General features: G+C 35.5%; 1 protein-coding gene across 1 annotated transcript in view; it reads left to right on the forward strand.

Annotated features, from left to right (window-relative positions):
- Cd53 (CD53 molecule) overlaps positions 1–9,761 on the forward strand; it is a 28,764-nt gene extending 19,003 nt beyond the window's left edge. The window contains exons 4-8 of the mRNA XM_052179505.1: positions 2,740–2,814; positions 3,324–3,419; positions 6,381–6,461; positions 7,523–7,606; positions 8,839–9,761. Coding sequence (XP_052035465.1) covers positions 2,740–2,814; positions 3,324–3,419; positions 6,381–6,461; positions 7,523–7,606; positions 8,839–8,910 — 408 coding nt within the window. The 3' untranslated portion in view covers positions 8,911–9,761. The remainder of the gene's footprint in view (positions 1–2,739; positions 2,815–3,323; positions 3,420–6,380; positions 6,462–7,522; positions 7,607–8,838) is intronic.
- The last annotated feature ends 4,101 nt before the right edge of the window (positions 9,762–13,862 follow it).

A 13,862-nucleotide genomic window follows, 5' to 3' on the forward strand; every position in this document is an offset into this window, starting at 1 on the left:
GATATTTTAATGTGAGCTCCTGTAAAATAAAAAAATTACATATGTAAGCATTGCTATTCTGAAATAGAAGTAAAAAACAACCATGCCCAAACAAACAAAAAACCAGAGGTAGGTTGTATATGTGAATATATCAACAATTAGTTTTTTAAAAGGCTATGGATTAGAAAAAGAGCAAGAAAAGGTTTATAGGAGAGTTTGGAGGGAGAAAGTGAAAGTGAAAATAACATAATTATATTAACCCCCCAAAACAAACAAACAAACAAACAAACAAACAGAAAACTCAGCAGTGTATAGACCAAGTCTTGAAGCTCCCATGTTGAGAAGCTGTGCTCTAAACAACTTGGGTAATCCCCACTCTTTCAGTAATGTTTCCTCTAGTACACACAGACCAACTCTTGGGAACAGGCCAGTTCCACTCTACAATGGTAGCTCTCCTTGGTAAACATTGGCATTTCCAGTGCTGTGGGGTCTCCATTGAAGCTAAGGCATCACCTCCACTAGTGGCTTCTCAGGGCCTCTCTACAAAGGATCCAAACCTACAACAAAGTTCCAATACTCAGATGCTCTCCATGACTACTTCATGCCTTCAAAATTAATACCACAGGAATGACTGTTACATTTCCAGATTCTGCTGTAAGCTCAAGATGTAGCTTTTCCTAGTGAGCCAGAGATACATCAGCTTCTGTGTGATGAGTCTGAGGAAACAATTTCTGTTGTCCTAATGAAACGCAGGGAGCTCACTTCAGTGATACTGATCTCTTTGACGACCATAGCTGATTTTTTTAGTCCCCACATAAGCAGTGTACATAGATTACTGGGTAAAATACTGCACTAAAATGTCCCCCTAACTTGATTGTATCATGTCAGTGAAGTACAGGAGGGTTTACTTTAATGCTGCCGATCACTGATAAATCATAACTTTCTACTGTTCCAGCATGAGCATCACAAATAGGTTCTGAGCCACAATGTTACATAGTATCCCCTAGGCCAGTTAATGACTAAGACCATGATCTATAACTTCACTATTAGTAATTCCTTTTTAAACATCCCACATGAATAGTCCATTAATCTCAACACATATCACTCAATGGAATTTTTTTAGCTCAAAGTTCAAATATTTTCCTTATTCCTCAGAAAAGTAACATCACCAGGTTTATCACAGTAAAACTTTCTTGGTACCAATTTATTACTTTATTTTCTTTATGTTGCTGTGATAAAAAACATTGAAAAAAACTTACAATAGAAAAGTATTTGATCTTATTAATTCAAGGTGTACAGTCCATTATTTCTTGAAAGGAACTTAAAGTATTACATGTACAGTCAAGAGCAAATAGAGAAAAAATATATGAATACTTGATTACTTGCTGTGTGTTCTCAGGTAGCTTTATTTATTCTTATACAGTTCAGGTCTAGCCAATGAAATGGTGCTACCAAGAGTCAGGATTGATCTTCCCACTTTAATTAACAATTAAAACCATTCCCTACAGATATACCCACAGAGCAAACTAATCTAGACAAATCCTCAATTAACTAAGAAATTACCAGTTGATTCTAGGTTGTCAGTTGATAATTAAAGCTAATTCTCATAACATCTCTTACCATCCAAGATATTCTTAGTGGTTCCCAAGGATATGCAGAAGAAATTACTTTTATGATTTGTATCCCTTTCACATTATCAATAATGTCTCTTGTCACCACCATATCATTTCACTATATAGTATTTTTCCTTGATGTATGATTAAAATTAGTTATCTTTCTGCATAAATTCTCATATAAGGACATACTTCAGGATCTGACACTTAGTAGTTACCTGATGAAGAATATAATCAGTAGTTTACCATGGTGACCCCCCTCAATGGTATATAACTCTTCCTGAATTCATGTACAACATAACCTTCATAGTATCAGTTACCCAATTTAGGCAGTGCCTCCATCCTTATGCGTTTCCACTTTGCTTATCTCTTAAGTCATATGATCAATTTTCTTTTGTATATCAACACTTAAACAAGAGCCAAGATTAACAATAGTAATAAAAAATAATTTCAAAAAGAGGTCTCTATTATCAAATAGTTTTCAGATACATAGCAAATGTTAGGAGATATAAGAGATAGAACAAATGACTTAAGCAGTCAAAATTGGTGTTCAAATTTTTAAAAAGATGAAGATCAGTGGAATTGTGAAAGCTTTTGTGTGTATAAATGTCATGCAAGTATTAAATTTCTAAATTTGGAGACAAAATGACTTAGAACTGTAATTAGGTTCCCTCTTTCCTTCCTCTGTACAAATGTTTTTCTAAACTATACTATCATCTACCTTCTATCTTGAGCTAGACTTGATCTAATGTATGGAACCAGGACCCAAACACATACTTTACTTTCCTGGTTTTTTGCTCTACTGTTTCACTGGGCTAAGACTAAAACATTGATTCAACAATGTTAGAACAAAGTTAGAGGATACCTTGTCTTCTCTATGGAGTCCAGCTGTAGTAAAAGAACACATATTCCTCTTCAAGCAAGAGAGGACTTAAGAAGCTCTGAGGAGATAGGAGGAATTCAGTTCCCAGACATGATTGTGTGTGCATATGCATGTACAGTTTCGCGCCGCAGCGCGCACACACACACACACACACACACACACACACACACACACACACATTTGTAGACCTGTTTGCTGCCAAACAGAGAGAGGTAGATCAGAAGCAGAATCCAAGTTCTGATAATTTCTTCTACTTTACCACAGTTCTTTGTTCTGCTGCTGATTATTCTCCTTGCTGAGGTGACCTTAGCCATCCTGATGTTTGTGTATGAACAAAAGGTAAGTTATGAAAACAAGACCTACTTTCTTATTGTTGAGAAGGGGAATACATGGTGGAGAAGTTAGTAAAACCAACTTCTATATATACTAAGTTATATAAATGAGAATGAAAGATCAACTGTAATTGAGAGAAAAAATGTCATGAAGATCATATTTGAATGACGCCTTTAAAGAGTAGTAGAGAGAAGATGAGGTAAGCTTGTCTTCTTCTTGCCCACTTTTCCCTGTTCCTGCCAGTCTTTTCAGTAAGGTATGACCTTGGCTCTGGCTGTTTAACTTTATTTTTGTAAAACTATAGTTCTGGAAGGATAAAAGTCCATCATGTATATCTTCATTAGATACCATCTTACCTTCAGCTTCTCTTCCTATATAGTCTCCCACACCCCACTTTCATAGCTCTAACTCCTTAATGGGGATGTGGCATCAATTTGGTCCACTATAAATTTTTTATTTTTTGAATTCATCTTGTTTTTACTATGTCTTCTCTTGTGCAACATGATTTGCCACAGCTCAACACATTAGTGTCTGAGGGTCTGAATGACAGCATTCAACATTATCACTCTGACAACAGCACCATGATGGCATGGGACTTCATCCAGTCACAAGTAAGTACATAAAAATCTTGCTCAAATGAGTCAGACTGAATCCAGAGTAGACCCTGGAAACAAGTATCTCTTTCCTAAAGGTTTCAGATTCTAAGATCTTCAGTTCTAAAGTCCAAAGTAATGTATTTGCTCTCAGAGGCAGGGTGCAGGAGTTAATCCAATTGGCACAAACATTTCGGCATTCTATTTCATTCTTTACCAACTCATATAAAATCATTGCATTAGCCCTAACAGAAGCCCCAGGCTTCACCCATACCCATGAACATATACTAACTCAGAATTCTTGCCTTGGAATGTTAGGGAACAAACATGTGCTGAAGAGCAAAGCACAGGCAGGATCTATGTTCCAAAGTGTATCAATATTTCCCATGATGGATTAATATAGCGTAGATAATAAAAAACATAGGCAATTACAATATAGAACAAGAATGGAAGACTTGGAAAAGTTACAACTGCTCTAGATTTCAAATTACTCATTTGTTTCAATTCAGATTACAAGTCCCTTTTAAAGTTCAAACACACAACAAAGCAAAAAATAAAACAAAATTAGTCTGATATATGTCACCAGCTTCACATTGACTTAGTCACTGTCATTTTATTTACCCCTAAACATTTTTTCCTAAAATATTCTAAAGCAAATCAAATACTGAACCTTCTATCATCTCACCCAGTAAATATCACTAAAGAGTTTGGGTCAGTGGTTAAGATCCCTTACTGCTTTGCTAGAAGATCTGGGTTTTGTTACAGCACATACATGGTTGCTCATTACTTCCTGGAACTGCAATTTCAAATGATCTGGCCCTCTTCTGGCTTCCACATGCTCCCAAATACATGTAATGAGCATACAGTCACACACACACACACACACACACACACACACACAGTTCTACAAATAAATCCTCAAGTATCAGTAACACTCTGTATTCCAATTATTCTAATTTTCTCTAAAAATTCAATTGATTTGAACAAATTAAGATCTAAAAGGTCCAAATATTATATTTGGATAACATGTCTCAAGTGTTTTTTATTTTTGAGCAGTATCCCACTTTATATTATGTGTATGTTAACAAAAACTAGGTTTTATGTTCTACAGATTCTATCACTTTCTGTATCTGGCTGGTTTATTTACACAGGTATTTTGATGTCAGGAAATTTGTTTCCCAGAAGTACTGTAAATCTAGAGGCTTGATAAAGCCTCACTCTCTCCTTTCCTCTTTTCTTTTAAAATAGTGTTTTTATTGAGAACTTCAATGTATTCTGAATATATTCACTCCTCAACTCCTCCCAAATCCACTCCAATTCTATACTCATTCAAACTTGTATCCTCATTTTATTTATAAACTGAGCTCAGTTAATGATGCTTATGTACTTTTCAGTAAGATCATACCTAGGGTGTATTTCACCTGCCTGTGGTTATACCTTTAAAGAAAGCAGGAACTCTTTCTTCCAGCAGCAATCACTTACCAATAACTCCAGCTAGGGATTGGACTTCCTGCCCATTCTACTCTTCATGATTGTTCTAGTTTTGCGAACACTGACACAATTGCTGTGAGTTCCTATGTGAAAGTACACTATTGCGTTCACAAAATACTGTTTCCTTATAGCCATGTACCACTTCCGACTCTTACACCTTTCTGCCCACTCTTCCACATGAATCCCTCAACCTTGGGAGAAGATGGTGTAATATAGATGTCTAGTTTGGGAATGAGTACCCCATTGTCTCTTGTTCTCTGATCTTTGACCAGTTGTGGGTCTTTATATTAATCACAGTCTACTAAAAGAAATGTCCTTGTTGATGGTTTAATGTTACATTCATTCTGGATACAGTAACAAGTCATTAGAAACTGATCTGATATTATGTCCATTTAGCATAATAATACTAGAACATTTTCCCTAGGGGACTATATAACCTACTTAGTCATAGATTCATGGCCCCCAAAATGATTGCAGGTATGTGTCCTAACTTATATAATATGCCTTAAATCCAAGTAGAAAGTTATTAGTTTATACCCACAACATTTGCATCATGATAGCTCTAGTGGTAATCTATACCTAGAGTGATCTTTATTAGAGCTCTCGTGGCCCACAATTCTATGGATTAGTTTTCTCCTCTGGTAGCTTGCAGAGAACTTTTCCAGCACTATGAAGCAGATTTTCTTGATATATGTTGGATAATCTCTTGGGTATATGCCCAGGAGAGGTATAGCAGGGTCCTCTGGTAGTATTATGCCCAGTTTTCTGAGGAACCACCAAACTGATTTCCAGAGTGGTTGTACTAGTTTCCAATCCTACCAGCAGTGGAGGAGTGTTCCTTTTCTCTACAACCTCTCTGGCACCTGCTGTCTCCTGACCTTTTGATCTTAGCCATTCTGAATGGTATGAGATGGAATCTCAGGGTTGTTTTGATTTGCATTTCCCGATGACTTAGGATGTTGAACATTTAGCTTTTTATGTTTTCTGGCTACTGTGAATAGAATAGCAATAAAAATAGATGAGCCACTATCTCTTTAGTAGGATATAGCATCTTTTGAGTGTTATGTCCAAGAGTGGTATAGCTGGATCATATGTTTATTTCATATGTAATACCACCATACCTGGTACTTCTTATTTTCTCATCTGAGCAGGAATTTAATTATTCTGTTATTCAATAATCTTAAGAATGAATGTAATTAGGTTTAGTTCTTTGTTAGGTTAATTCTAGTTAATTAGGTATAAAGGACTTGGTAGGTAAAATATATAAATGGAGGATGTCCTCTAAAGTTTCTAGAGGTCTTCTGTGAATAAAATGGTATAGCAGACTTATGAACATCTAGTTCCAAAGAATAGGTAGCAGTATACTAATTCTGAATTTTCTTCTCTGGCATCAGAGCTGAATGATAAGCATACTCTTATAATGACTATTTTTTTGTTTTGTTTTTCTGTTGATTTTCTAATCATTATGTTTGGGGAACTTTCTTCCAGCTGCAGTGTTGTGGTGTAAATGGCTCAAGTGATTGGACCAGTGGTCCACCATCTTCGTGCCCATCAGGTGCAGATGTTCAGGTAATTTTGCTGACAATTTTCCTGTTATTGTCTTTTTTTTTTTTCAAACTTTCAATTACATAAGAAATTGTTCCAGAAAGCACTCAAACCTTCTGCCAAGAAACAGAGAACTTTGAATACCACCAGTACCACCAGCACCACCAGCATCACCACCACCAACAAGAAAGATCAGGGAAACATTCCCCAATAACTATTGAAGTTTCCAAACCTAGGAACAGGTTAATCCAGTTAAGAGACACTATGAAGAATCTTTTGTTACACTATTAACTGAGTGTGTGTGGTAGGTAGTTTGTATAAAAATAGCCAAGAGATGTATCTATCTTGAACAAAAGGTAGTTCTTCTCTTGTTTAAAGCATAATTTACAGAAATTGTGTAGACTAGCTTGTCAGGTACTTACTTGTCTTCTCTTTTGGAGAAGGCAGATCTATTCCTTTTGTGAAATGAGTTAAATACAAGTGGGAGAATGAGAGTTTGGGAAAAAGTGTTTTAGAAACCACCTTGACTCTTAATTTTGATCTCTTTTCATGTAGAAGAAAACAGTTATCTTCAAGTAAAACAAGTAAACTAAGTAAACTAAGATCTTGTCTTGAACCCACGTTACCTTTCCATGAGTTTGTAAAATCTATACAGGTATCTAGGTCCACAGGGTTGGGGTAGTGTTGGTAGTGGCTGGGGCAACATAGCAACCAACAGTAGCAAATCTGGAATTTTATAGGCTTATGATATGGTTATTGAAGTTATATTGAGATATATCTTGATTCAAAGATAACAACACCTATAATCCTATATATTAATCTAAGATCAGCACTGCTTGTTCAAAGGATGTAAGGAGATGTATTTCTGACTTAACTCTGAGGGCTAGTTTAACTTAGGAGGTAAGAGTTCTGTGTTAGGTACAAGTAAATTGATAATATCAGGAGAAATGTCACTGACTTAATGTTCTTTACTTTATGTCTGTTTCTTCAAACAAGCAGGCAAATAAAAATATAACATCTGCATCTTGATAATGTTAACATATTGAATGGTGTCATTAATGCCTGTAATTCCTCCCCCCACCCAGGGTTGCTATAATAAAGCACAATCGTGGTTTCACTCCAATTTCTTGTATATTGGAATCATTACCATCTGTGTATGTGTGATACAGGTAAGAGCTTAATCCCAGGATCCCTATAAGGATTAAATGAGGTAAATCACACAATCTTAGAAAAGTACTAGGGAAGCAGAATGAGGCAACAAATACATTATTTATGAGTTCCTCTAGCCAAGGAACAAATAATTATATTATCAATTCAACTTAATGGATCCAGAAAAAATTTGTTATAGGAATATACCCTCCCCACATCCCCCCCACATCTACACACCACACACACACACACACACACACACACACACACACATGAAATCAAGTCACTGTATCTCTTAGACATATGAATGAGTCACAGACAAATGAAGACTGCCAAGTGGAAACCCACTTGAGTCACTAACTTAGCTGGTCTGGAAGTGATTAGCATAAAAGAGCTCACTTAACATCTTGGCCTTCTGTGTTAAGCAGGAAGTGATATGGAAATTAGAATTATTTTTCCTTTGTGCTTGCACCTGGTTTGACTAGTGAAAGGTTAATTTTGTCTTATTTTGATGTGTGATATTTATAACATTATTTTCTACCCAATATTGGGCATATTCTATATTACTTAAGACGTAATAATATAAAGAAATAAAAGGAAGATAAAAGCAAAGGAAACATAAGGCTTTGGCAGAATTGACCTATTTTTCTTGTACTGTTCCCTGAGGGAAACTTGACTATATAGCTGAGTTTCCAACTTCTTAGATAAAAAATGTTTTAAGAGCTACTTTTCTTTTTTTTTATTTGATATAATTTTTTATTTACATTTCCAATGGTTTCAAAAGATGAATCATGGTATGCACTCACTAATAAGTGGATATTAACCTAGAAAACTGGAATACCCAAAACATAATCCACACATCAAATGAAGTACAAGAAGAATGGAGGAGTGGCCCCTTGTTCTGGAAAGACTCAGTGAAGCAGTATAGGGCAAAACCAGAACAGGAAAGTGGGGAGGGGTGGGTGGGAGGATGGGGGAGAGAAGGGGGCTTATGGGACTTTCGGGGAGTGGGGGGCTAGAAAGGGGGAAACCATTGGAAAGAGCTACTTTTCTATCAGAATACAATTTGTCCCCATTTTCTCTCTAATGTTCTTCTTAAACTTAAAGAGAGAAATTCTGTAGTGGAGAGTCGTGTTTGGAGAGTATTCACTGTGTGATGGAAATCTTGCTTTTCTGTGTTAGCAAACTCCAGAACTGTGGGAGAAATGTTTTCTCTTATGAAGACTTCACATTTTCTCAATTCTCTTCTCAGGTGCTGGGGATGTCCTTTGCACTGACACTGAACTGCCAGATTGACAAAACCAGCCAAGCTTTAGGGCTGTGACTTGCACCTACCCCCTGCTTAAGTGACTTATTTCTCTCTAGAAAGCCAAACTCCCATTCTGGGAGGACTTAAACAATTACCTGCCTGACTGGCATTTTGGCTTCCTCTTATTCCTTTTTTATTGGATCTCTGCCTTATATACATCCAGGGAAGAGAATATTCGTCATGAATTTCCCTTTTCAAGCAGAAGACAAACATTAACCAACTGATAGCAGTAACCATATCCCTTAAAGATGGTGAAACATACCTGGGTGACTTTCTTTTTAAGAGACACTGTAGCACTGGTGGTTTGAGATCCACTGCTAGCTGCTGGTATGGATATATCTCTGAGTACTGTCCTAGCACATGTGAACCCTTGAGTTTAGCCCCAAGTACTATAAAAAAGAGGTCCAAGTTTAAATGTTAGACTCCTAACAATTGTCAAATCAATCTCTAGCCTCTAAATATTGCTATGTTCACTCTACAAAGTCACTTAAGAGACAAGCTGAAGGAAAAACTGGAGTCCTATTTATTAGATAATTGACACACCCAGTTCCCTTTTGAGCACAATCCTTGGTAATAGGAATCATACAAAGATCTTTTATCTCTGGAAAATGTCTTATTGATTTTGTTCCATCCATCCATTCATCCATCCATCCATCCATCTAGAAAAGTCTAGTTATTCACATCCTATCATCAACCAATCTGGTGGCCTTGAATGACATTGTCATAGAACAACCCAGAAGTATTAATATCTCTGGTGTGTTAGCTGATAATCATATCCATGTTTATGTTGTTATTTCTCTATTAAATATGGTTCTGTTAATTTACCATTTTAACCTGTTAATAAATAAAATAGTTTATGATCACTATTCATCAAACATTTCACTCATTCTGGTATTTCTGCTAGCAAGCTAAATGTATTAGTTAGCCATTTCTGTGTGACAAAATTAGTTCAAAATGTAGTGGCTAAGAACCTACATATTGGTTTTATTTATTGATTGATTTAAAGACAGTTTTGCTATACAGCCCAGGTTGTCTTGGAACTTGCTATATGACCAAAGTTGGCACCAAACTCAAGATCATCCGCTTTTAACTTCTGAATATTAGAGTTACAGGTGAGTGCTACTATATTTAGTCAGAACAAACATCTATTATCTGATGGTTTTAAGTAGTCAGGAGTGTGGAATCAGCTTAGAAAAAATGATTATAGATAGTTGATTCTTGCATATAGTGATTAAGTGGTCAGTCATGTCTTGAGTCATCTCCTGTCTCATTGGGAAATTAACCCATTGTCATGTTCTCATATAGTTGTAATGAGCCTCATATAATGGCCTCACATAACTTTATATGGGTAGTTTCATGCATAATGAGATTGGTAAGACATAAAATGATATGTAGCATCCAAAATAGAAACAACAACACTTTAATAACTTAACCTAGAAATGATTCCATCAGTTATTCTGGGTCAAAAGTTCAATTTCCACTCAAGACAGGATTACACAATGGGCATATGACTACTAGGAAGTTGAGATCATTGCTTGCCATATGAAAGACTGCTAACTATCTCATGCTTATTTTGTCTAGAAAAGATGGTATACTTGTCTATATTATAACTACATTCTATGAAGTAGAAAATAAGCACATATATAATATAATGCCTAATTTATAGAACTCCTGAGGATAGAAAAGAATTGGTTTTTTTGTTTTTTTTTTAAGATTTATTTATTTATTTACTATATGTAAGTAGACTGTAGCTATCTTCAGACACCCCAGAAGAGGGAGGGCATCAGATCCCATCACAGATGGTTGTGAGCCATCATGTGGTTGCTGTGAATTGAACTCAGGACCTTCAGAAGAACAGTCAGTGCTCTTAACTGCTGAGCCATCTCTCCAGCCCAAGAATTGTTTTTTGCTTTAGAAATATTCTGTAGGGTTCTCCGACTTGCTTTAAGTTATTTTAATGGTGCTCTATAGGAAAAATATCTATTGCATTTTCTGAGGCATATAAAGAGAAGAATCATGTTTTCCTCTTTGTTCAAACTAACACTTAGTGGTGACATTACTAGTAAATTTTCCTGCCTAGTACCTGAACTTTGTTCTCACCTCTCTTTCGTTCTTCACTCCCAATAAAAATGTTATGGAGTTCTAAGGCTTTACCTACCAAGTATTACTAAATTCATCTATCTCATCATCTTAGTCCTTCCATAGTCTTTTAATAGCCTATTGTATTAGTCAGGGTTCTCTAGAGTCACAGGACTCATAGACTGTCTCTCTATATTGAGGGAATTTATTGTGATGACTTACAGTATGTAGTCCAATTAATCCAACAATGATCAGCTGTGAATGGGAAGTTCAAGAATCTAGAAGTTGCTCAGTCCCAAGAGATTAGTTGTTTCAGGTGGTCTTCTGTAGAAGTAGGTTCCATCAGATGGGCTGACAAGTAAGTGCAAGCAGTTAAAGAAAAAAAGAAAAGAGTGAATTTTCCTTCTTCCATTGTCCTTATGTAGGCCTCTAGCAGAAGGTGTGGCACAGATTAAAGTCATGTATCCAGATCTGGGACTTGCTTTGTCCTAGGTTGACCTTGAACTCAGAGATCTTACTTCAGTCTCCTGGGATTAAAGGCATATACTGGGTCTAAACTTTTCCTGGTCACTATGCCTCCTGATCTGGCTCAAAGGGTAAGCTCTCCAATTCTGGATTGTAGTTCATTCCAGATATAGTCAAGCTGATAACCAGGAATAGTCATTACACCCATTTTCTATGGTCTTAATAGCCAGAAAGTGCCCTATCAGAATTATTTCTTTCACAAAAGCTCAAATTATATGTCTGAAGTATAAATTTAATCCTTCATTTTTAAATACATGAAACTTTTCATTGGTTTATGTTTTAAAAATAAAATTCAGATACTTCATCTGTCACAACCTACAGGAAATTTCCCATTCTTAACCCAAGAGCCTACCTACTGACATTTTGATTGTGATTGCATGATGACTGATGTTTATTAATTTTTCTTAGATTTATTAGACTTTGTCTATACTTGTTTCATTTTGTAACAGTTCCCTTTGTTTGAATAACTCCTATGTTTTCCTTCCTATAAATATTTCCCTAACCTCTCAAGGTTGACAATTACTAAGTGTTTCTAAGTATGAGATACCACTCCCATCTCTTTTATTTGAGTGAGAGATGAACTTTGCTTTTTCTGAGAGAATTTAATTCAGAGACTCCTGCATGCTAACTCAATATTCTGCCGCTGTGTTAGTGTCCCAAATTAGGAGGTGAACTTTTAAGGAGGACACAGCATAATACACACGGTTCCACTTAAATTTTGGCACAAAGTACTTATTCGATATGTTCTAAAAACTTCAAAGTTATTAAATCTATTAGTCTTATCTTGGTAGATCTTATCACCTTTTGTTGAGATACATACTTACTGTGTAGTCCAGACTCATCTTGAGCTCAGTTTGTAGTCCAGGCTGGCCTTGAACTCAGTAATTCAGGCTGACTCATAATTCAGCAGGGATTCTCCTACTCTCATCCCCCAAGTGCTGGAATTACAGTCATATGTCATTATTACTGACACACTATCACATTTCAATTATTTATTTTGTCTTTATTAATAATCATCTTGATCAAATTAGAAGGCAAGATAAAATACAGATTAACTATAAATAAAATTTAGAATAGGTCCAGTGCATTATTAGGAATTGTCAAGAAAAATTAGTCCTCATAGAAGAGACAAAGTAGCTTTTTGTTTCTGAATAAAGATTAGACTTCAAAAGAAGAGTGAAGGTAAGGGAGAGAAGATTAAGGAGAGGTGTGGAGGTAATATATTCAGCAAAAATTTATTTCAAGCCTTCACAGACTCAAGTAAACATACTTTTTCTCAATTATGAAGCAAATACAACTCTGATAGCAAAACAGCCAATTTCACTCATAAGCATAGACACAAAAATTATTCAAAAAAGTGGCAAAAATGTAGTAAGTAAAGTGACTAAATGAACGAATTTATCTTAGAAATGCATATAAATATTAATATCAATAAATTAAATATATTAAGCAATTAAAGTGACTAAACACTGTAGTACATTACTATAATCCCAGCACTCAGGAGGCAGAGGCAGAGCTCCAGGCTGGCCTGGGTTACATAGCAAGAGTCTGTCTAAAATAAAACAAAACAAAGCAAAACAAAACAAAGCAAAGCAAAGCAAAGCAAAGCAAAACAAAACAAAACACAGAAAAAGAATTAAAGAGAAGAATAATGTTATAATAATTCTAAAGGAAAGTTAGTAAAATCCAATATGATTGCCTTTTAGTAAGACATCATAAAGTCAGAAAGTTTTCTACACTTTGGTCTTAATTTAGTTATGCTAATTTCTTTTTCATGTATTTCAATTATGTGAACATTTTATAACTTATTCTCTCTTTTCCTTCATTTTAACCTGTTAATTACTATAGAATTATTATAATTCTTACCCCATACCAACACAACCTGAGTCTATTTCTATTTTTAAATTTTTCATTTTAATGAACTAAGGGTGATTTAACCCTGCATCTTGACATCTCTAAAACTTTTTGCTTGGATGCCAAATATGAGATATAAAACTGAAGAAGTCTCCATATGATGTTATTTTTCTTTATGGGTACTCATGTTGTCTATTACTAGAGATTAATTTTTGTTTATTGTTTTTTTCTTTTTTCCTTATAAGGATGTTTTTTATGATACATAAAGCATTTTTATTTTTTGTTTTTTATTAGATAGTTTCCTTATTTAGATTTCAAATTTTATCCCCTTTCCTAGTTTCCTCTCCAAATATCCCCTATCCTATTCTCCCTCCCCCTGCTCACCAACCCATCCACTCCCACTTCCCTGTACTGGTATTCCCTTATATTGGGGCACTGAGCCTTCTCAGGACCAAAGGCCTCTCCTCCCTATGATGTACAACAAGGCCATACTATGCTGCATATGTAGC

Source organism: Apodemus sylvaticus, chromosome 4, assembly GCF_947179515.1.
Source record: "Apodemus sylvaticus chromosome 4, mApoSyl1.1, whole genome shotgun sequence".
Taxonomy (NCBI): domain Eukaryota; kingdom Metazoa; phylum Chordata; class Mammalia; order Rodentia; family Muridae; genus Apodemus; species Apodemus sylvaticus.